This window comes from Polypterus senegalus, chromosome 3, assembly GCF_016835505.1.
Source record: "Polypterus senegalus isolate Bchr_013 chromosome 3, ASM1683550v1, whole genome shotgun sequence".
Lineage (NCBI taxonomy): Eukaryota > Metazoa > Chordata > Cladistia > Polypteriformes > Polypteridae > Polypterus > Polypterus senegalus.
Window position 1 is genome coordinate 261,735,843 of NC_053156.1, and position 21,314 is coordinate 261,757,156.

The following is a 21,314-nucleotide window of genomic DNA, read 5'->3' on the forward strand; positions in this document are numbered from 1 at the left end:
CCACCTCCAACTTGAATGCATCCATCAACCCTACCGCAGACCTCACCACTGTCACACTTCCCTCGTACATATCCTGTACAACTCTTATGTACTTCTCTGTCACTCCCGACTTCCTCATACAATACCACAGCTCCTCTCGAGGCACCCTGTCATATTCTTTCTCCAGGTCCACAAAGACGCAATGCAACTCCTTCTGGCCTTCTCTATACTTCTCCATCAACATCCTCAGAGCAAACATTGCATCTGTGGTGCTCTTTCTTGGCATGAAACCATACTGCTGCCCATTAATCATCACCTTACTTCTTAACCGAGCTCCCACTACTCTTTCCCATAACTTCATGCTGTGGCTCATCAATTTTATTCCACTGTAGTTACTAGAGTCCTGCACATCCCCTTTTTCTTAAATATCGGCACCAGTACACTTCTTTTCCACTCCTCAGGCATCCACTCTTTTTTCAAGATTCCCTTAAACATTCTGGTTAAAAACTCCACTGCCATCTCTCCTAAACACCTCCATGCTTCCACAGGTATGTCATCTGGACTGACGGCCTTTCTATTTTTCATCCTCTTCACAGCTGTCTTTACTTCCTCCTTGCTAATCCGTTGCACTTCCTGATTCACTACCTTCACATCATCCAATCTTCTCTCTCATTCTCTTTATTCATCAGCCTTTCAAAGTACTCTTTCCATCTGCTCAACACACTCTCCTTGCTTTTATGTTTCCATCTTTATTCTTTATCACAGTAACCTGCTGCACATCTTTCCCAGCCAGGTCCCTCTGTCTAGCCAATCGGTACAGGTCCTTTTCTTCCTCCTTAGTGTCCAACCTCTCATACATAATTTCCAGACCACTGGCATATTTTCTCAATAATGACTTCTTCAGTTTTCTTAATCCTGTAAGTCACCTTGACCTTATCCCATAAACGACTTTGATCTCTTTAATTTCTTCCAAGGCTTATGATTTCTCTGCTAATTATCCTGGCTTTATTTTGCATGATAGATTTTAAGTCTTGCATAGCACCTGTGGCAATGACTACATCAAGCCCACAATGATGCTCTAATACTGTTATCATCCTTTAGTTACATTCAAAACTTCACTACTGTTTTGCATTTGGAGATGCAAATCACCCATTCAAATATACAGTGCATCCGGAAAGTATTCACAGCACATCACTTTTTCCACATTTTGTTATGTTACAGCCATATTCCAAAATGGATTAAATTTTTTTTTTTCCTCAGAATTCTACACACAACACCCCATAATGACAACGTAAAAAAATTTTACTTGAGGTTTTTGCAAATTTATTAAAAATAAAAAAACTGATAAATCACATGTACATAAGTATTCACAGCCTTTGCTCAATTCTTTGTCGATGCACCTTAGGCAGCAATTACAGCCTCAAGTCTTTTTGAATATGATGCCACAAGCTTGGCACACCTATCCTTGGCCAGTTTTGCCCGTTCCTCTTTGCAGCACCTCTCAAGCTCCATCAGGTTGGATGCGAAGCGTCGGTGCACAGCCATTTTAAGATCTCTCCAGAGATGTTCAATCGGATTCAAGTCTGGGCTCTGGCTGGGCCAATCAAGGACATTCACAGAGTTGTCCTGAAGCCACTCCTTTGATATCTTGGCTGTGTGCTTAGGGTCGTTGTCCTGCTGAAAGATGAACCGTCGCCCCAGTCTGAGGTCAAGAGTGCTCTGGACCAGGTTTTCATCCAGGATGTTTCTGTACATTGCTGCAGTCATCTTTCCCTTTATCCTGACTAGTCTCCCAGTTCCTGCCACTAAAAAAACATCCCCATAGCATGATTCTGCCACCACCAGGCTTCACTGTAGGGATGGTATTGGCCTGGTGATGAGCGGTGCCTGGTTTCCTCCAAACGTGATGCCTGGCATTCACACCAAAGAGTTCAACCTTTGTCTCATCAGACCAGAGAATTTTGTTTCTCATGGTCTGAGAGTCCTTCAGGTGCCTTTTGGCAAACTTCAGGCGGGCTGCCATGTGCCTTTTACTAAGGAGTGGCTTCCGTCTGGCCACTCTACCATACAGTCCTGATTGGTGGATTGCTGCAGAGATGGTTGTCCTTCTGGAAAGTTCTACTCTCTGCACAGAGGACCTCTGGAGCTCTGACAGAGTGACCATTAGGTTTTTGGTCACCTCCCTGACTAAGGCCCTTCTCCCCCGATTGCTCAGTTTAGATGGTCAGCCAGCTTTAGGAAGAGTCCTGGTGGTTTCAAACTTTTTCCACTTATGGATGATGGAGGCCACTGTGCTCATTGGGACCATCAAAGCAACAGACATTTTTCTGCAACCTTCCCCAGATTTGTGCCTCGAGACAATCCTGTCTTGGAGGTCTACAGACAATTCCTTTGACTTCATGCTTGGTTTGTGCTCTGACATGAACTGTCAACTGTGGGACCTTATATAGACAGGTGTGTGCCTTTCCAAATCATGTCCAATCAACTGAATTTACCACAGGTGGACTCAAATGAAGCTGCAGACACATCTCAAGGATGATCAGGGGAAATAGGATGCACCTGAGATCAATTTTGAGCTTCATAACAAAGGCAGTTAATTCTTATGTACATGTGCTTTGTCAATTTTTTTCTTTTTAATAAATCTGCAAAAACCTCAAGTAAACTTTTTTCACGTTGTCATTATGGGGTGTTGTGTGTAGAATTCTGAGGAAAAAATGAATTTAATTCATTTTGGAATAAGGCTGTAACATAACAAAATGTGGAAAAAGTGATGCGCTGTGAATATTTTCTGGATGCACTGTACCACAGCTGGTAGTAGGGCGTGGCTACCTCTATCCTTTTATATCACAGATACTGCTGCAACCAACCTGTGCGCCATGAGAGCTGCCCAGCAGTTTGCTCTTTTATTGTGCTGAGCTCAGTACTTGTAGTACCATACGAAACCTCTAATGCCCCCTCTGAGCTGCAGTTATCCTTGGTTATTAATGTGTTTTGTTGGTTTGAATCTTTGCAAGTGTGTTTCATTGCTTTGTGTTTTTTAAGGATGTAGGGTCGGCAGGATTGCTGTGTCATGTCTACATAAGATATGGGCAAACTTTTCAGGTGTTTTGTTAAACTGGATCACACCAATGGGTATGATGAGGTAGGTGTTTGGGACAGTTTGTGGATTGGTATGAGGTTTCAGGTGGGTGAAAGTGTTGCTAGTTGAGAGTGTTGTCAAGTGGGTGAGGCTACATGATTGGGCCATGCTTTCTTGCATCATGCACTTTCATCACCCTTATGTTTAATTTAAACTCTGTACCCTGGAACATCCAGGCTCTCTAAAAGTATTAGAGAACAAAGTCCTAGATTATCTCAGTCAGGAAAAAATAAAATATTGCATTTGTACATAAATCAAAACTAGTTAAGAATGTGTCTCGATTTGCAACTAAGCAAGATTATGTGGCTGCTATTTCCCTTTACAAGCTGATGAAAATATGCCATTCCAATTTTAGTGTGACATGACCTATGCCTGAAAAAACTTGGTTCTGGTACTGACAATGCTGGCAGATTTTGATATTGGTTTAGCAGAGATATGCGGAGGATTATTATTCACCCTTTACTCCCCAACTCCGTACCAGCAGTCATTTTTAAACAACCTAGCAAAGTAAAAATGAAACTTCAAAGGCTCTGAATTAATTCTTGGCACTGATATAAATTCATATTTGAATCTTCTGTTTGTCAAACTCCATGTTCCCCTTCCCTGTTGGGCCCAACACTCCAAACATATCATTTTCTTTAATATATATACTGAAGTTTTCATATTGGATAATTTATTACAAGATGTTAATTCAACAAGACTAAATACATTCAAACAATGATTATGGGTGACCAGGAGCTTTGATTTGTATAACTGAATGAATTTCAATTGTAAAGTGGATGAACTGCAATAAAGAACAAAAAAGTGAAATATATTAATACATTTACTGTTATGGGAATGACATGTGAAAACTAGTACTTCTGGACCACAGACAGTTTACACCACAAGAAATTTATACTGAGCTGCAGTCAAATTTAATTCCTGAAAATCCTTGAAAATACTGTATATTGACAACTATCACTCAAGTAGAACACTTGTAACCCCTGGAGCTCTCAAAACCACAGTCACAGTTTCATTGTCCATTGACCAAATATAGAAAGTTTGTAACAGTTGACAATATTCCCAGGAGAGACTATTCTGCTAAAATATCTACGGAAGCAAAACATACAATTTTAATGAACTCATTAAGAAACCTAGAACAATATCTGTACTGTATACCGAATTCTCCTGATGAAGGTTAGTGTTTGAATTTTCCATGGTGTTTGAGAAAAAAGAGTAAGAATGTGGAAACCACTGTTAAGAGTAAATGTCTCCAGTTTATCAAAAAAGAAACCTGATAATCCTTAAGAGTTCTAGGTTTGTAGGCAGATGAGTCACAAGCTGAACTATTACCAAGCATATGACTAGTAAGACTAGTAAGAGAAATGCAAGGAAGAATTTTACTATACTCTGTAAATAAAACAATAAAACAGAAAAAGTAACACTACATTTGACAATAAGAACTCCATATCATAATTTAAGAGAGGAATTGGTAGTGCCTTAGGGATGCCATACTTACACAATTTTCCATCTTACTCTGTACCACAGAATTTTTCAGGAATCATACAAGAAAATATACTCATAGACCAGTCAAACGTAATATCTAAAGCCCATTGAGATGTTGTGGCAGGGTGAGAATGATTCATGCATGAAAACACACAAATGCCACCGAGAGGAAATAGTTCTGCAAAGAGTGGGCGGATATTCCTTCGATGTGTTGTGAGAGATTCCTCAGTAATTAGAGAAAACATCTGCAGTTATTGTGTTAAAAGAATGCATAATCATTTTTTATATCCATTGGAGCAGCTACTTTTTACATGTGGACTTGGCTATTTCATAACATTGTTCAATAAGTAAAGAAATATGATTCTGTATTTTGTGTTATTTGTTTGCCTCGGGTTCCTTTAATCAAATATTAGGTTGTGGTTGAAGATCTAAAATCATTCAGTTTGAAAACTATACAATACTGCACTAAATCATAAGGGATTAAATACCTTTTTTCATGGTACAATACATTAATAAAAAGTGACTTTTTTTTAAAAAGTAAATGATCCCAAAGAATGAACTAGGCAATATAAATGTGTCAGCAATATGGGGAAAGGAGCTATGACCCAGAGAACTGATAGTACTATTTACGGCAGTGTCTCAAACCAACAGTGGACATAAATGGACCAAGCCACAAAGGAACAACTTTTGACATAAGAAAGTGACACTAAATCTCCCCAGAGTAATTGTACAGAAGAAAATGGCCAGTAAACAGAAGTCAATCTAGTTAACAGAGCTCACAATGAGTCTGACATGTACCGGGAGATAACTCCAATCCTATTTTCTATTTGTATATAATGCAAAGTTGACTGACTGACTCATTCATTCATTCACTCACTCATCAACAAAAACACTATTCTCCATTTAGTTAAAAAGCTAAAATATGGCTAGATTACAAATCTAGCACATAAGGTAACTTCTAATAAAGGATATTTCAATATCAATATTTAGGTCTAAGCCCCCTCAATAGAAAAACTACATGCCCCAAAATCTTAAAAATGCTTTGACTGATTTGATTGAAATTCTATGACGTTACAGAAAAAGAAAATTAGCTGATCCATTTTTTTATTTAATTATTTTTAGTTGTCATTATTTATTAATATTATACTAACATTCATGTTGTGTGCTACACTGACAGGGAGCTTTATGTAAACAAAGGACACAGTAGAAGCAATTGACGGGCCAAGCCAGCAGCCCCTCTGACCAATACAGTGGATGGATGGATGGCTGAAGAAGGTGCAGTGTCCTTGACAGGAAAAACTAGACATGGTCACAATTGGAGTTCAGTAAAGTAAGTTGTGAAATGAAAGGAGAAAGTTTAGTGAAGCTCAATGAAGATGTAAAGCTCAATTGTTACCAACACTGTATAAACCTCGAGTGCTGGTGCCAGGCACAGTAGCTGTGATTGTAGGTGTTGCTTCACTGGAAGCAAAAATGGAGAGAGACAGAATGAGAGGTGGAAGTTATGTCCTTCGATCCAACACAAGTCAGTTTACACTTAAATGGTCCCCGACAAGCTATTCCATTGTCATACACATTTATATCTATGGACTTTAAAAGGGGAACCCCTCCCCCTAATCTGATACATTCACATCTGAGGGCTTTAAAGGGGAATCATATACAACTAATAAGAAACATGAAAGGAAATACTTCAATGAAGGACATATACAAAAAATAAATCTGTAAACATAACATATACTCAAATCATTCATTATTTCTACTGATTACCCATTTCAAATCAAAAGAAAATAGTTTACTGCAAAATTTTGTTTTGCAAAGACCTTTGACAAAAGCCAAGTCACAAGGAAAGGCAGAAATGTTTTACTCAGGGACAATTGTATATAACATATTCATGAGTAAGCAGCTCCAGTAACCTTATAAGATTACTTATGAATTGAATGACAACTTTAAACAAGGTGACTTAGAAGATCTGAGATGTAACTGGTTACATTTCTTTTGTTTTTTCAATTGGAGCACGGGCAGGTCAAGTGACTTGCTCACAGTCACACAGTGTCGGTAGCGGGATTTAAACGCGCAATCCTCAGGGATTAGGTCCAAAGCCTTAACCACTACACCACACTGCCTGCCAATCAAATTAATCCTCGGAAATTAAAATGCCAATATTGTATACGGAAAAGTACTTAGTTACATTTTACTTTTGAAACATCCGATTAACTGACAACACTATAATATTGTCTTATGAGATATTTTAGGCATAGTTGCGTAACACAGTTAGTTGTTTCAATAGAAGAACTGTGGAAAGATGAAGCCAAGCCCAGCTGCATCTTCCTCTAAAAGTAAGTGTTTATAAATAGATTAAAAATGAAAGCGGTGTTTACATAGAAGACACTCCATAGAAGACAACTCCAACCACTTCACCTGATATGTTCACATATGTTTAAAAGAAAAAAAATGTGTTTTCATGAGGTTTACTTTACATGACTGTATATCTTGTGATAAATAAAAGCTAAAAAGCAGTGAGTTTGCAAACCGTGTATGCTGAAATTAGCTGTCTCCCAAACAAGGGAAATTTTCCCAGCTATTTCATTTTTAAAACAGTTAAGATTTAAGACAATGCAAGAATAATAAAGAGAGACAAAACAGGGCCCTCAAGCACAACACTGAGTTACTGTACATTCCTAAGGGTATAGTACAAGTCTAAATAGGTTATTGTCAGCACATATAATTCACTAATGAGGCTGGATTACTGTGCAGTTTTGCTGTCAGAATTATAAAACAGTGCTAGCCCAAATCCAAAGCAGAGCAGCCACACGTTTTAAGACTGCAGGGTATGAGCTATGAAGAAAGACTGAATGAGTTTAAGCCAAACAAAGTGAAATATGGTGGAGGCTTAAGAATAAAGAAGAGCACATTTTCATTGGTTTCTCAATACTAGTTTAAAATAAGTAAAATAAACTGCACACCAACAAAAGCACACAGAACAAAATCATGCTGACAAGATCGCAGCATGCATAAAGAGAAATGATCGCAACGTTTCAACAACTGAGATGAAGGAAAGACCCCTTTTATAATAATTCTCCATCACATGTATAGCATAAAATAAAAATTATTATTTCAATTATGATATCTAAGCCTCTTGCAAATTGTGAGTTTACTACTAAAAAGATTATGTTTTACATAAAAATAAAATATGTAACACAAGGACAACATTATACACAAATGAAGATATAACTGCACTGTGTAATTTACTGTATGGTGCCACCTATGTGCAACATCTAGCAAGATGTCCAAACTCAGTCATATGAGGTTACAAAGAGCTGGCAAATGTCCATGTTATACTGTTTGCAAGCTCAGGATGTCTGCTTCCTTTTTTAAGTTTATGTTCCCATTGATTTGGGAGTGGAAATTCTGAGAAGGAAAGAGAAAGAAAAAAACATCTGAGAGTCATGGTCACACAACAGTTTGCACTGATGCTTCACAGGCTCTGTCTTTGTACATAGTGCATGTTCCCCTTGCATTCCAGGGTTCTTCTCTCAAATCCAAAGTGAAACATGCTTGGTAAATTAGCAATTCTGAATTGGCCCTGTATGAGTGAGTGTGAGTGTGTCCACAAGTGTGCTTTGCAACATGCTGGTTTATTTATGCCTTGTGCTCTCAAGTTAGGCTTTAGGCTCCCAAGATTCTGAACTCAATTAGGTGTTTTAGATAATGGAGAGATGATTGTTTGACAGTTTGCTATATGCACACTACAGAGGAAATAATTCCTGTTATATACACATTGACATGGTGTCTACAGTGTTTTTAGACATTGCTTTATCCAGCTCTTCCTAAAGATTTACATATTTAAATTTTAATTTATATTCTTAAGTATATTTAGATTTTAACTGACATGTATCATTATTATTACTACTAGAAAATTAAAGGCTGGGTGTAACTATAGGGTGGCATTGTGGCACCGCTGTTATTTCTACTACGTCATTGCTAAAGATTACTTGGTTTCAGTTTTGGGCCCAGACACTACCTACATGGAGTTTGCACAATTTCCTGTGCACATGTGGGTTTTTTTAAAATTTCAGTTTATCCCCCACATCTCAAAGATGTCAGGTTTACTGCCAATTCTAAACTGGAGCAGAGTGACTGAGTGTGGATGTGTGTAGAAGTGTTTTTCCTGTGATGAACATGAAACTGTCCTTGGATGGTTCCCACCCTATCCCCAGGGGTGATGAGATAGCGTTTATCTTGCTGAGACTGTGAACTAGACAACCAGAAAATGGATGAATGGATGGACAGGGTCTGGCAGGAATCCCACTGTCAACTTCTAAATACAGTCAGAGTCTATAAAAACATTGCATTAGTATTTACTGAGTTCCATTTAACAGGCTTTCTAATTAGAATAAATGTAAACAGGTTCTACACTATTGTACTTCAACAAATATATCACCTGTAGGGGGAACATGGAGGGACAATGCTTAGTGCTGCTGCTTTTAAGGATCTAGTTTCTTTGATTCGAACCCCAGTCCCATTCACTGCCCACGGGGAGTCTGGATATCCTCTGTATGTCTGCATGGCGTTTCCTGCCACATGCACAAAGAAATGTAGCTTAGGTGGGCAAGTGGTCCTTGTGAAGTATTGCTGCCTGGTCCAGAGGGTTTTTATCTTGAGCTTATTGCAATCAGGATAGCCTTTATGAAGTTGTGAACTTGATAAGAAGGTCAGAAAGTTGACAGCTATATGAATGGATGTGACTAATTACTAAAAAAAAAAGTAAAACACCTTCTTAAAAACGCCTCATTAGTATAACATGAGTTACTTTTGGGAAAAAAAATCTGAAAAGCTTTCTAATTGGAACAAATGAAAACAGACACCAGCTTCTTTATATTCCAACCCAGGTTTCGTCAGCAAGCAGTGCACTGTGTACACACTAGTCTGTGAGAGAAAAAGGACATGTACTTTCTTCACAAAGTAAAATAGGGACTATAACAATAAATAAATAATTAATGAATCAAAACTACAAGCTCCTGGTCTTTTGGGATTCCACTCTCAGGACTGGTAAATATGCTTTAAGAAATTGTCTTGAACTTTAAACTTCAGATGACAGCCTCTGAGCAAAGGCAATTAACACATTTAATAAGTAGTGTCCAGAACAAACAACTTTTTAAAAGAAAAAAAACTGAATGGTCTTCCTACCAGCCGTTAATATTTGTACTTTCCAGGGGTGTTTTGACATCAGCACCTGATAAGACCTCCACAAGCCAGCCATCTTTCTTTAGGTCTAAAACAGCACAGATATAGCACATTTTATGTTACTAAGTAGCCTAAGAAGTTGTCCGTTAGCATAACAATGTCATTATCTCATATATAAATACATATACAGTTTATATGTGTATAAACACTGTAAAACTATATATTTGACTATATAGTTACACAAACACAAAACACACTGAACAGGATACATCTACACAAGCAAAAAAAAAAAACAAAAAAACCAACATATACAGTGTTCACTGGCATTTCAGCATTGGGGGGCAGTGGGGCATTTAACATCAGACATTGTGCAAAATAATAATAAGCTTCCCCCACATTTTACTTTATTATTTAATTATTTAAAACATACCTTAATCATTAATTCATATGCAACTTTCTGTAGTATTCTATGATATGGTCAATTTAATTATTTATCTCGAAAGATATTGTTTTTTTGGTGTTTGTGAAATTGTCTTTGTGACAGGTGCTGCAAGACTATTTACAGCTGAAGGAGCTGGACCAATTGGCCCTGCCGTGTTCTCTATGCCCTTGGGGTAGCGTGTGTGTGTGTGCAACCTGAACTTTAATGTCTAGTCATGGGGCTTGAAGGTCACAATCTGTATTTCAATGAGGGCTGCCTGCTTATTTATTTATTTATTGTGAATTTTCACTTCCAGGTAATGCTGTGCAGTACAACAAAGAAGTACCAAAATTCCAGGTCCATCTGCTCCGTTAAACTAGCTTTAGCAATTTGAAAAAAAAGAAAGGAATTTAATATCAGGAATGAATCACTCCAAATATACTATGCTGCATCTTGATTTTCACCCATTTGATAATGCCACCAAAAGAGTGTAAGAGCCTAAGTGTACTCCCTTCCACTTCATGGAAAAGAAGCCAAAAGGATGCCCCTGATTTAAAAAGCACAGAGTCTCAGTGTAGAAAGAACAGGCATGTATGTAGAAAATCATTTTTTTTCATTTGTTTAGTGCTGGTAATGGACAGCCCAGCAGTCTGAATGTTGTGTCTCCGTTAGTCTAGCTTGTTTTTTCTCACCTCAAAGTCTTTTGATTCTAAACTTGAGGTTATGCTGCTTGAGTTTAGGCAGTTCTTGGTCAAAAGATTTCCTGAACAGCGAGTGGCTGTGAAGCTTTCACTTTCTTAACAGTGTTTAAATTTATATGTTTATAGTTTGTCAAGAGGCAGGGCCTGTTAAAGCCCATTGCGGCACTTCTTATGTGATTTTGGGCTCTACAAAAATAAATTGTCTTTTGTCAGATGATTATGATAATGCCAGAGGGTATCACAATGACCTGCTTCCAATCAAGACAGATCAGGCACCAGCATCCCATTGTTTAATTGATTTTTTTGTGATGTAAAAGGTTTATGAACCTCCACGTTTTGGAAGTCATTAGCAAAACAGGAAAAAAACATTAGTAGTTAGGTTCATTCATGTTTACATTAGAGAAGTCTGCACAGATATAACAAATCTCTGGTATGGCCCAAAAATATTTTCTTGCAAAAATGGTTACTCAAAAAGTACCAATGTAAGACCTCTAACTTTCAATCAGAGCCCATTTAAAATTGGCACAATAAAAAATGGCTGTAGACTAAACTGGCTCAATGTGCATGAGCATGGATTGTGCTCTGTTATTGAGTGTCCCCCTTTTCCAGAGATGGTTTCTTGTCCTGCACCCAAACAATGATAATCTTTGGCTCCTTACAATCCTGAAACTGGATTAAGTGGTTTTAGTAAAAGAATTGACATTTTGGCAATTACATGATGAACAGACCAGCAGCTGGAGAAAATTATTTGTAGAATAAAAATCAGTAGAGCTGCAGTCAACAAACACCATGAGTAATAATAATACTTTACGTGTATGTTTTCTCACTTCTCAAAGTACTTTACATAGTGAGTGGGGAGCTACTTCAACCACCACCAATGTGCAGCACCCACCTGGAAGATGCACCAGTACACTCCCCACACATTAACTGTTAGGAGGTGAAGAAGTGAGATATGGATAGTCAATTAGAGATGGGGATGGATTAGGGTCCAGAACGACCAGGCTGTGGTGGGCAATTTAGCTAGGACATCGGTATAAGAGCCCTGCTCTTTACAAAGGATGTCCAGAAATCTTTAATGACCACAGAGAGTCAGGATCTTGATTTTATGTCTCATCTGAAGGCTGGTGCCAACTTTACTGTATAGTATCCCCATTACTGCACTGGGGTATTAGGATCCACATTTAGACCACAGGGTAAACAGCCCCTGCTGGCCACGCCATCACCTTTTCCAACAACAATCCCAGCTTTCCCTGGTTGGACTCCCATCAAAGTACTGGCCTTTCTCTAACTGATTTAGCCATTTCAAAGTTGTGGGGAGCCAGTGCCTGTCTAACAGCATTAGGTGCAAGACAAGAAAGAAACAACCTTTGATGAAGTACTCATTCACTGAAGAGCACATCTACGTAACACACTAAAGTTCCCTCAAACAGAAAACAATTTGAGTTGCCATTTAACTGGATAATACATATTGGAAAAGAAAACTGGAAGGGAAGCCCACATAGACACGTGACAAACATGCACATTCTGTACAAGCAGGCTGAGATTTCAGACCAGGACTTTGACATCAGCACTGACCAGTACTGCTGTGACCTGGAGTTGTAAAGCACATAAGTCCTCAAAATACTTCCAAAAATGCTCACTATAGGAGGATTTACCATTAAACCCAAACTAAATATAATGGCAAACACACGATCTCTATAACATAAAAGATGTGTTTTTTCTAAATGCTGTGCAACAAAAGAAAGCTCCACAGAGAACAAAATGTAAAATGAGTTGGCTGTAACAAAAGCAATCTGATAGCAAAGTCCCAGTACAGTAAAGTCAGAAATCCAGAAAAATCAACAAGGAGCTCAATAAATGGCACAAGAACTCCAAAACACATTCACAATGAACCACAGGGTATTGTGGGACATCCCCCTTCTTTATAGGGCTGAGGGAAGAACCATGCGATAATGGACAGGTGTTCCTGCCTCTTGGGGAACCACCCACAAAACACATGGAACATAGGTATACATAAATAGACAAAATCAAAAATAAAGAATAACGTATGTATATAATAAACAGAAATGTAAACACAAACAAAAGGAGGGGAATCCATGGAACAGTATTAGTTGATGTAATTAGTAAAAAAGGATATGGAAAACGTTAATTCCATCCATCCATCCATTTTCCAACCCGCTGAATCCGAATACAGGGTCACGGGGGTCTGCTGGAGCCAATCCCAGCCAACACAGGGCACAAGGCAGGAACCAATCCTGGGCAGGGTGCCAACCCACCGCAGGACACACACAAACACACCCACACACCAAGCACACACTAGGGCCAATTTAGAATCGCCAATCCACCTAACCTGCAAGTCTTTGGATTGTGGGAGGAAACCCACGCAGACACGGGGAGAACATGCAAACTCCACGCAGGGAGGACCCGGGAAGCGAACCCAGGTCTCCTAACTGCGAGGCAACAGCGCTACCACTGCGCCACCCACGTTAATTCCATATTGGCAGAAAAGCACTGATTGGTCTGAAGGTTATGGAGGCAAAAGATATAAATATACATTGTCACAGGAGGCTGGGGGTCACCCAGCCGGGACACCTGGATGGACCGATAGGTGGTCTATATGTCCCCCGGGCCATGAGGGGGCAACCACCCTGGACGTTGAGGGGACCACAGGGAAGGAGGCTCAAGCCCAATGCAACCCATGGCCACTGCCAGGGGGCACCCCGAGCATCGTGGAGCCTGAGAGAGCAGCACTTCCGCCACACAAGGAAGTGCTGCTGGAAGAGTGTCATCAGACACCTGGAGCACATCCGGGTGGGAATAAAAGGGGCCGCCTCATTCCAATCAGGGAGCAGGACTGTGGGGAAATGGTTTCATTCTTCACCAGGACAATGCGCCTGCTCACACAGCACTTTCTGTAAAGCAGTTTTTGACGGAAGCACATTACTACACTTGAACATCCTCCATATTCGCCCGATTTAGCACCATGCGACTTTTATTTTTTCCCAAAAGTTAAATCAATGCTAAAAGGGACACGTTTTGGGTCAGTTGATGCTGTAAAGAAGAAAACGGCGGATGTGTTAAAACAGCTGACAGAAACTGATTTGCTCCATGCCTTCGATCAGTGCAAAACAAGACTGCAGCAAATGTATTAGTGCAAATGGGGAGTATATTGAAGGGGACAAGCATTAAATTCGTAATACATATAAATAAAGGTGAGTTATTTAATCAGTCTCGTTATTTAATAGACACACCTCGTATATGACCAGATTTCAAATACGTCTAGGAACTCTTGTAATTGAGTCTCAGGATTCCAAATTCTAAAGTAGTACTTTGTATCTTAATAGGTTATTTTATTTGTTCAAGCCAATCAAGCATGCAACTCTCTAAATCAACATCTCTAGCAGTTTGATGATTTGTCTGCCGTGATGAGAGTCTGCTAACATACCTATGCTTGACAGTTGCTTCTTGACCTTGCATCCATTAAATGGAAGGCAGTGTGATAGAGCAGATAGGCACTCAACTTTGAGCCGCAAATCTGCTGGTTAAGCTCCATCTCCTATTCATTATGTGACCGCAAGCAAGTTAACCTGCCTATGCTACAACTGTAAAGGTTATATATATATGTAAACAACAAAAATAAACACTGATCTTATAATTTGGCTTGCATCAAGATGTCAGTCAAGTAACAAACACAAAGGACACATCAGGATAAGTTTGGTATTTTTCAAGTTTCTTCACAAACAAGCAATATATGCATTTGCAACACAAAATTATGTTCTGAAATTAAACACCTTATATAACTTTAAAAATATACTCTGCCCACATTGGCTATTTAGATTGTAGTCTATAGGGCACAGAGGAAAAGCTTAAAAACAACACCAATATTACGAGATTCTGCCATTTTAAAAGAAGACAAGCTGTGTGTGATAGCTCAGCACTTAGACAACTGCAATAACCTTTCACCCCTCACGGAATGGTGGTTTCCTCCTGACAGACCAAATCACAGTAAAATTTTGGTGACATGTAGCTGCTTTTATTTTGAATTACTTCTGTATTTAGGTGACAATTTGCACAAACAATGGAAAATTTATCCTTACCACAAGAAAAATAGTGCCGGGAATATGAGATAAAATTATTCTTTCCAGATCCCTTTAGTTGTCACAAACATGCTTTGGAAGCACTGAAGGAACAGATCAATACTTGAAAACGGTCACGGCTTGAAAAATGGATATATTTGGTATGTTTTCAAGCTTTTCTTCCATGTTCCATACCCTGCACTGTAAAGCACCAGGGTGTTTTTTTTTTAATTACAGAAACTGTTAAACGTAGAGCACAATTTTCCCTGGCAAATACATTTATATCATGCTTGTGAATAAACAACTTCGACTTGAAAAATACCAATCTTATCCTTTAAGCTAAATGACATTTGGTTACAGTGTCAGTTTAATTTTAAGCATTAAATCCTTTTTCAAGTTCAGGATTATTGTCATGCTGATATATAGTGTATCTAGGTAACACACAACAGATACACCTTTTTATTATTAAAGGATAAAATTCAGTAAGAGTTAATCACATGTCAGTAATGCTAATTTGGTTAAAACACCAAATATAATTCATCCATCTATCAATATTCCAATTCATCTATAGATCATGAGAAGAAAGCAGCTACCCCTATGAATTCATCTCTCTCTCTCTCTCTCTCTCATATATATATATATATATATATATATATATATATATATATATATATATATATATATATATAAAATCAAACGTCTGTCTGTCCACTTTTCACAAGAGAACTACTTAACGGATTTAGATAGGGTTTTTTTTCTATAATTTGCTTGAGCATACCAGTTGATTTCGCGACATCTCTCATCGCGCCAAGTATCATAATTCGCTTGCGGTACTGATTAAGTCGTGCAAATCCAAGAGAGACACAGCGGGCCGAGAGGAGGGGGCAGGGACCTCCTCACTCATGTGCAAGCCTCTGGGCTTTTCTTACATCCGCTTAGCTAGCGAACAAAAGAACTACTTAACGGATTTAGATCAGGCTTTTTTCTAGAATTTGCTTGAACATTCTGGTTGATTTTGCGACTTCTCTCATTGCACTAAGAATCATAGTTCACTTGCATGAGCGATATATTCACGCTAATCTGAGTCATAGGCTGCGGGCCAAGGGGAGGGGGAAGTGTGACGTCAGGAGTAGGGAGCCGGGAAGGGCACTCCTCGCTGTCCTGTTTCACTTCTAAGCAGGCGAAGCCGTGGGTGACAGCTAGTGACTAATAATGGACTAGTACATTACACACTGGACTGTAAAGCACAACGCTGCTAGTTCAATCTTCACCTCGGACTACCTAATGATATAGACATTAAATATTATAGTTCCCCAAAACTACAAAATATACACAAAACAATTGCACTAAAGCTTTGTTCATGGCCACTAGAAAAAGGCACCTTAAATATTGTCTTCCCTTTTTTTGGAAGTTTGAAGGGTAATTTAAATCTTTTCAGTCTGAACCTGCTTTCTGGGGTGCTGAATTTTGTAAGTGATCAAAGATTATCTCCTATAAACTAAGATATAAAAATATTTCAACTATTTATGGCTTACAGTGTATGCTTCTTGCTTCAGAACAGGGATGATAAAAATAAAAATCAATTATTGCTTTTCACTGAATTTCTACTGCCACAGAATAGTATAGCTTTGGACATTCATTCTCACCTAGTCAACCTTTACCAGGACCAGAGAGTCCCAGAAATGAAGGGATTGTGTTAAAAAATGCTTTGGTTGCCTCACATTTTTATGTAATCTTTTTGTTCAACCCACTGAATTAAAGCTGAAAGTCTGCACTTCAACTGCATCTGAGGTGTTTAATTTAAAATTCATTGTGGTAATGTACAGAACTAAAATTAGAAAAAAGTTGTCTCTGTCCAAATATTTATGGACCTAACTGCAGGTACTCGCTAAGAAACGGTTTTCAAAATTTCATGGTCCAAGCGCGTTCTGTCTGTATGTCTGTCTGCTTTTCATGAGAGAATTACTTAACGGATTTAGATCTGTTTTTTTTCTATAATTTGCTTGAACATTCCGGTTGATTTTGCGACTTCTTTCATCTCGCTAAGTACCATAGTTCGCATGCAGTATCAATTTATTTATGCAAATCTAAGAGAGTGGCTGTAGGCCAAGAGCAGGGTTGCAGGGCATTCCTCATTCACTCGCCAGCCTCTGTTCAAATCAGTCTATGTCTCACCACGTGTTGAAGTGCACCTTGTCTCCGCTTAGCTAGCGATACCCGTTTGTTCAACAGACATTATCACCTACAGATTGTTAAGGAGTAACGTTTGAAGTTTTTGAGAGAGAGATCAGAGCTTCATGTGTTTTAGAGGGTAGCTGCTGACTGCCAGAGATATCATTTTCTCTCCACACAGGGAATGCTCTCCCATCAGAGCTGAATACAATCAGATACTCTGCCAACGTCTATTGACTTTTAAAGTTTGTCCTGTTTCAGCCACAGGGTACAGCTAATAGTAAATTAGGCCAGTGAAAAATTACTAGGGCCTTAAGTTACAATGATTGCTAGTCGCACACACTCTGGAGTCCCCAGCTTTACTCTTCTCCAGTGAACAGCGGCTGTTGACCCTGTGTTTCCAGGAGCAGGACGTGCGGAGTACAGGCTGTCACAATGTGAAGCATGTAAAGAAGAAAGCCATTGCCATGTTAGTGACAGTTCTTCTGAAATGGCCAGTGAGTGCCTGACGCAGGAGATTCCAAATTCTACCATTGGATAAACACATGAAGGTGATGACTTTTCTCAAAAGAGAAACTGTGACAACACTTCTGAACATGCGTGGACAAATAAGAGCTTTGGGTGACTGCCGTTTACTAATCTCAAGACATACGTATCAGTTATAGATGATCCCTCACAGCATTTCATTGACGGCACGTTACATGGAATTTTAAATGAGCCCAGATGTGCACAGCAGCGGCACACACTGAAAACAAATGCCAGGGTGCCCGTGAGGTCTGATGTCAGTTGATGTGAGCTGCTGGCTTTCCTTGCACTAAATGATTAGAATTCAAAAGCCTGGCAACAGAAGTGCCATTTGAAATCCCTCATGGACAGACGATCACAAGGGAAAACATGTTAGCTTGTTAAGTTTATTTTACTTCTCATTACTTCACACAATAGTGAGCAATCCCTTTGGAAACTAAAACCACTCCTTGACACACTAATGGAGAGATTCAATAGGCCTACACTCTTAAAAATAACAGTTCTAAAATTAACAAAAATTCTACACTGAGTTGTGAGGCTCCTCATCGAACCATTTCTGAAATATTTAATGTACCGTAGGCTACCTGGCAGGATACTAACAGATCAAGACCAACACACTTAGGCTGTGTTACTGTTCGCAGTGAGAATCCTTTTAAAATCAGGAACCCATTGGCATTTCACAAATCTGGTATCATCTATTTGTGGCCATTTACGCAAACTATTAAGGATCAAAATAAAGTTTCTCTCTAGAAACCTTAAGTGGATATTTCTTTTGAAAACAAAAAATGGTTTCCTTGTGGCACCACTCCGAAGGACCAGTCTTATTTTAGGAGTGTACATATCTGAACAGAACATTGCTGCTGACAAATCATTTATGGTTTGGAAAGATTATTTGGCACTGAAGTGATATAAACATTACTTCATTACTGAGCTGGACAGCAGGTAAAGTTTTATTGGTAGTTTGACAAAAAAAAAAAAATCTGCAAATTGAGTTACATTTTTTTTAATTAATGTTTGTTTTCATTCATTTCTTACTTTTACCATAAAAGTTGCAAATACCTGATACTAGGAAAATAAACAGGTAATAATAATACATTTTATTTATATAGCCCTTTCCCATGCTCAAGACACTTACAGAATATAAGAAAGAACAGCAGGGTATACAGTATATAGCATTGTACAAACAAATAAATAAATAAAGAAGATTACGACAGTAAATTCAGAGAGAGCATAACAGACAACAGAACTGATGGTCTCACACACACACACAGGTTACATGAACATCTTGACAGAGAGGTAAACTGAGAGAAGGGGAATGAAGTCAAGTAGAGCTAAAAGCCTTCCTGAACAGATGAGTTTTGAGTTGTTTTTTAAAAGAATTCATGGAGTCAGCTGACCTGATTAATTTCGGTAGGTCATTCCAGAGTCTGGGCGCTATACATCTGGAGGCCCTGCTGTCACCCATGGAGTGTAGATTAGTGTGGGGCACAACAAGATTGCCAGAATCAGAGGACCTTAGTGAGCGGGCAGGCACATAGTGATGGAGAAGATCACTGATGTAGTTTGGCGCGAGGTTATTTAAGGCTTTGTAGGTTATTTGTAGGATTTTATATTCGATTCTGTAAGACACAGGGAGCCAGTGAAGACGGAGCAGGATGGGTGTGATGTGCTCGCTGCTGCTGGTTTGAGTAAGGACTCTTGCAGCTGAGTTTTGAATAAGCTGTGATATAAGATTAAAAGGGGCGCCTGCCAGCAGCGAGTTACAATAATCTATGCGAGATGTGATAAAAGCAGGGACAAGTTTCTCAACATTAGAAAAGGAGAGGAAGGAGCAGGTGCCAGAATAATGTTTGTAAAAATGCTTCCTATAGAACACTATAGAAGAGTAGAGCTTGGACTCCATTGGTACGACTTGCTTGCAGATTTTGTTACATTTGTTATAATCAAAAGGGGTAACCAGCTGGTACCCCGACCTTTTGCTCACCTACCCTAGTCTGCTTTCCTAGCCACATTCCTATAAATAAATATTGTTCATTATCTCAGATTATTTTGGTGGCTAGTGGTACACATCTTTCATACTCTCACATTACTCACAGCTCTTGTTGAGTTCCTATTCACACTTCCGACAATACGTTCAGATACTTGTTTTTGTGGGGTTCCTTCAAAACATCTTAAATGACAGTTCAAGCCCAGGGTCCACTGATCCCTAACGTTCCCTGCATTTATCAGTTTCTTTATGTTTTCTTCTGAAGGTCAGCAATAGAGGTTAAGTAACACGGTGGGCAGCGGCCAGAATACCAGCCCACTCCTTCTGAGCAAACACATTTATCAATTTTTAACCTAACTCGCAGGTTCTTTTAAACTAACACAAGCAGAACGCGCACTGGACTGCTTTCAAACTCAGCTGTCTGATGTTTTAGGTTAACACACTACTAAATTAACTGTGAACAGATTATAAAGTTTATACAACTTAATGTAAAGCATGCGAGTGTTAACAAAAAAAACAAACGAACTTTTAATAACTGCTTTTAAAGTTACTCTTTCTATTCGAAAATTTGTAAGAAACAACACTGAAATGTCCCAGCAAATAAAAGTGGTCACCACACTGCTTTACTTGCCATGAAAAAGATAAAACCTTGGAATAGATGGTTGGCACTCCTGAGGCTACGATACAGAAAGACGGACATGCTAAAGATTGTAAATGCCGTTTTCTGACTCTTTGGTATTTTTAGTTTATTTTGTGCGAAATGCACCGAGAAGCCGAAGGTCTATCTGCTCAACTCTGAGTGCCGCAGCTCGGTGACACTCGCACGGTGGCCTCTCGTAGACCGTAAAGGGTGCGCGTAAACGTTACGGAGACATCGCTGAGCCTCCATCGAACTGCACGTTTACTTTCCGCAGACACCGGAGTGTCAGAAAGGCGCCCGCGACCTTCATTTGCCTTTATTTGTCCTTACTCTATCGTCGTGCTCCTAAATTCTTCATCATGCTGCTTAATTTCAAAGATAACCTGCACTCGTTCCCATGACTTTTAAAACTAATCGGTAACTACGACATCAGCAATGTATCATTTATAATGAAAAAGCAAGGCTCACTTCTTTCAAATGGCCAGATCCCTCCCGATGCGGAAAAACGTCACGGGGCGGAACTGTGACGCGTCGTGCAGAATCTGAACTCTACACGCGTCTTTTTACTGCCCTCTGCAGGCAACTTCAGAGACTGCAGTGTTAAGGCAGGGAGACGACTCGGGGAACAGAGAAAGGCCATCGGGCAGACGGACACACGGCGCGGAATGTGCAAACTCTCGTGAATAAGAAGAAATAAGTGGCTCAAAAGTAAGCCCCCGTCCTGTTCGCCTCAGATTGCAGTATATACGCTGTGTAGAGTAAACTAGCCACTGCAAAGCGCCATATCTCCGTTACACGCTGCTTGACTTCATAACGCCATGATTTATGGAAATCAGATCAAAAGTTGCTCTGAAGTTTGATGTAGTGAGACGTCAAGCAAAATGACACATTGTATTGGCTAACTACAAAGATTACAGTATGCAGATCTGCCTGAAGAAGAGGCCCGAGTTGCCTCAAAAGCTGCATACTGAAATCTTTTTAGTTTGCCAATACATTGTGTCATTT

The 21,314-nt window shown here is 39.2% G+C and overlaps 1 protein-coding gene across 3 annotated transcripts in view; it reads right to left on the minus strand.

The window, feature by feature from the left end:
* Positions 1-20,843, minus strand: part of mpv17 (mitochondrial inner membrane protein MPV17) — a 127,642-nt gene extending 106,799 nt beyond the window's left edge. For 2 of the 3 annotated variants that reach the window (XM_039749010.1, XM_039749012.1), the window contains exons 1-2: positions 20,778-20,843; positions 9,791-9,875 (exon numbers count right to left, since the gene is read on the minus strand). In XM_039749010.1, the coding sequence (XP_039604944.1) occupies positions 9,791-9,863 (73 nt within the window). In that variant the 5' untranslated portion in view covers positions 9,864-9,875; positions 20,778-20,843. Of the gene's footprint in view, positions 1-9,790; positions 9,876-19,776; positions 19,796-20,777 lie in introns of those variants that run through there. The other variant, XM_039749011.1, reaches the window with a different exon arrangement.
* Between the last annotated feature and the right edge of the window lie 471 nt (positions 20,844-21,314).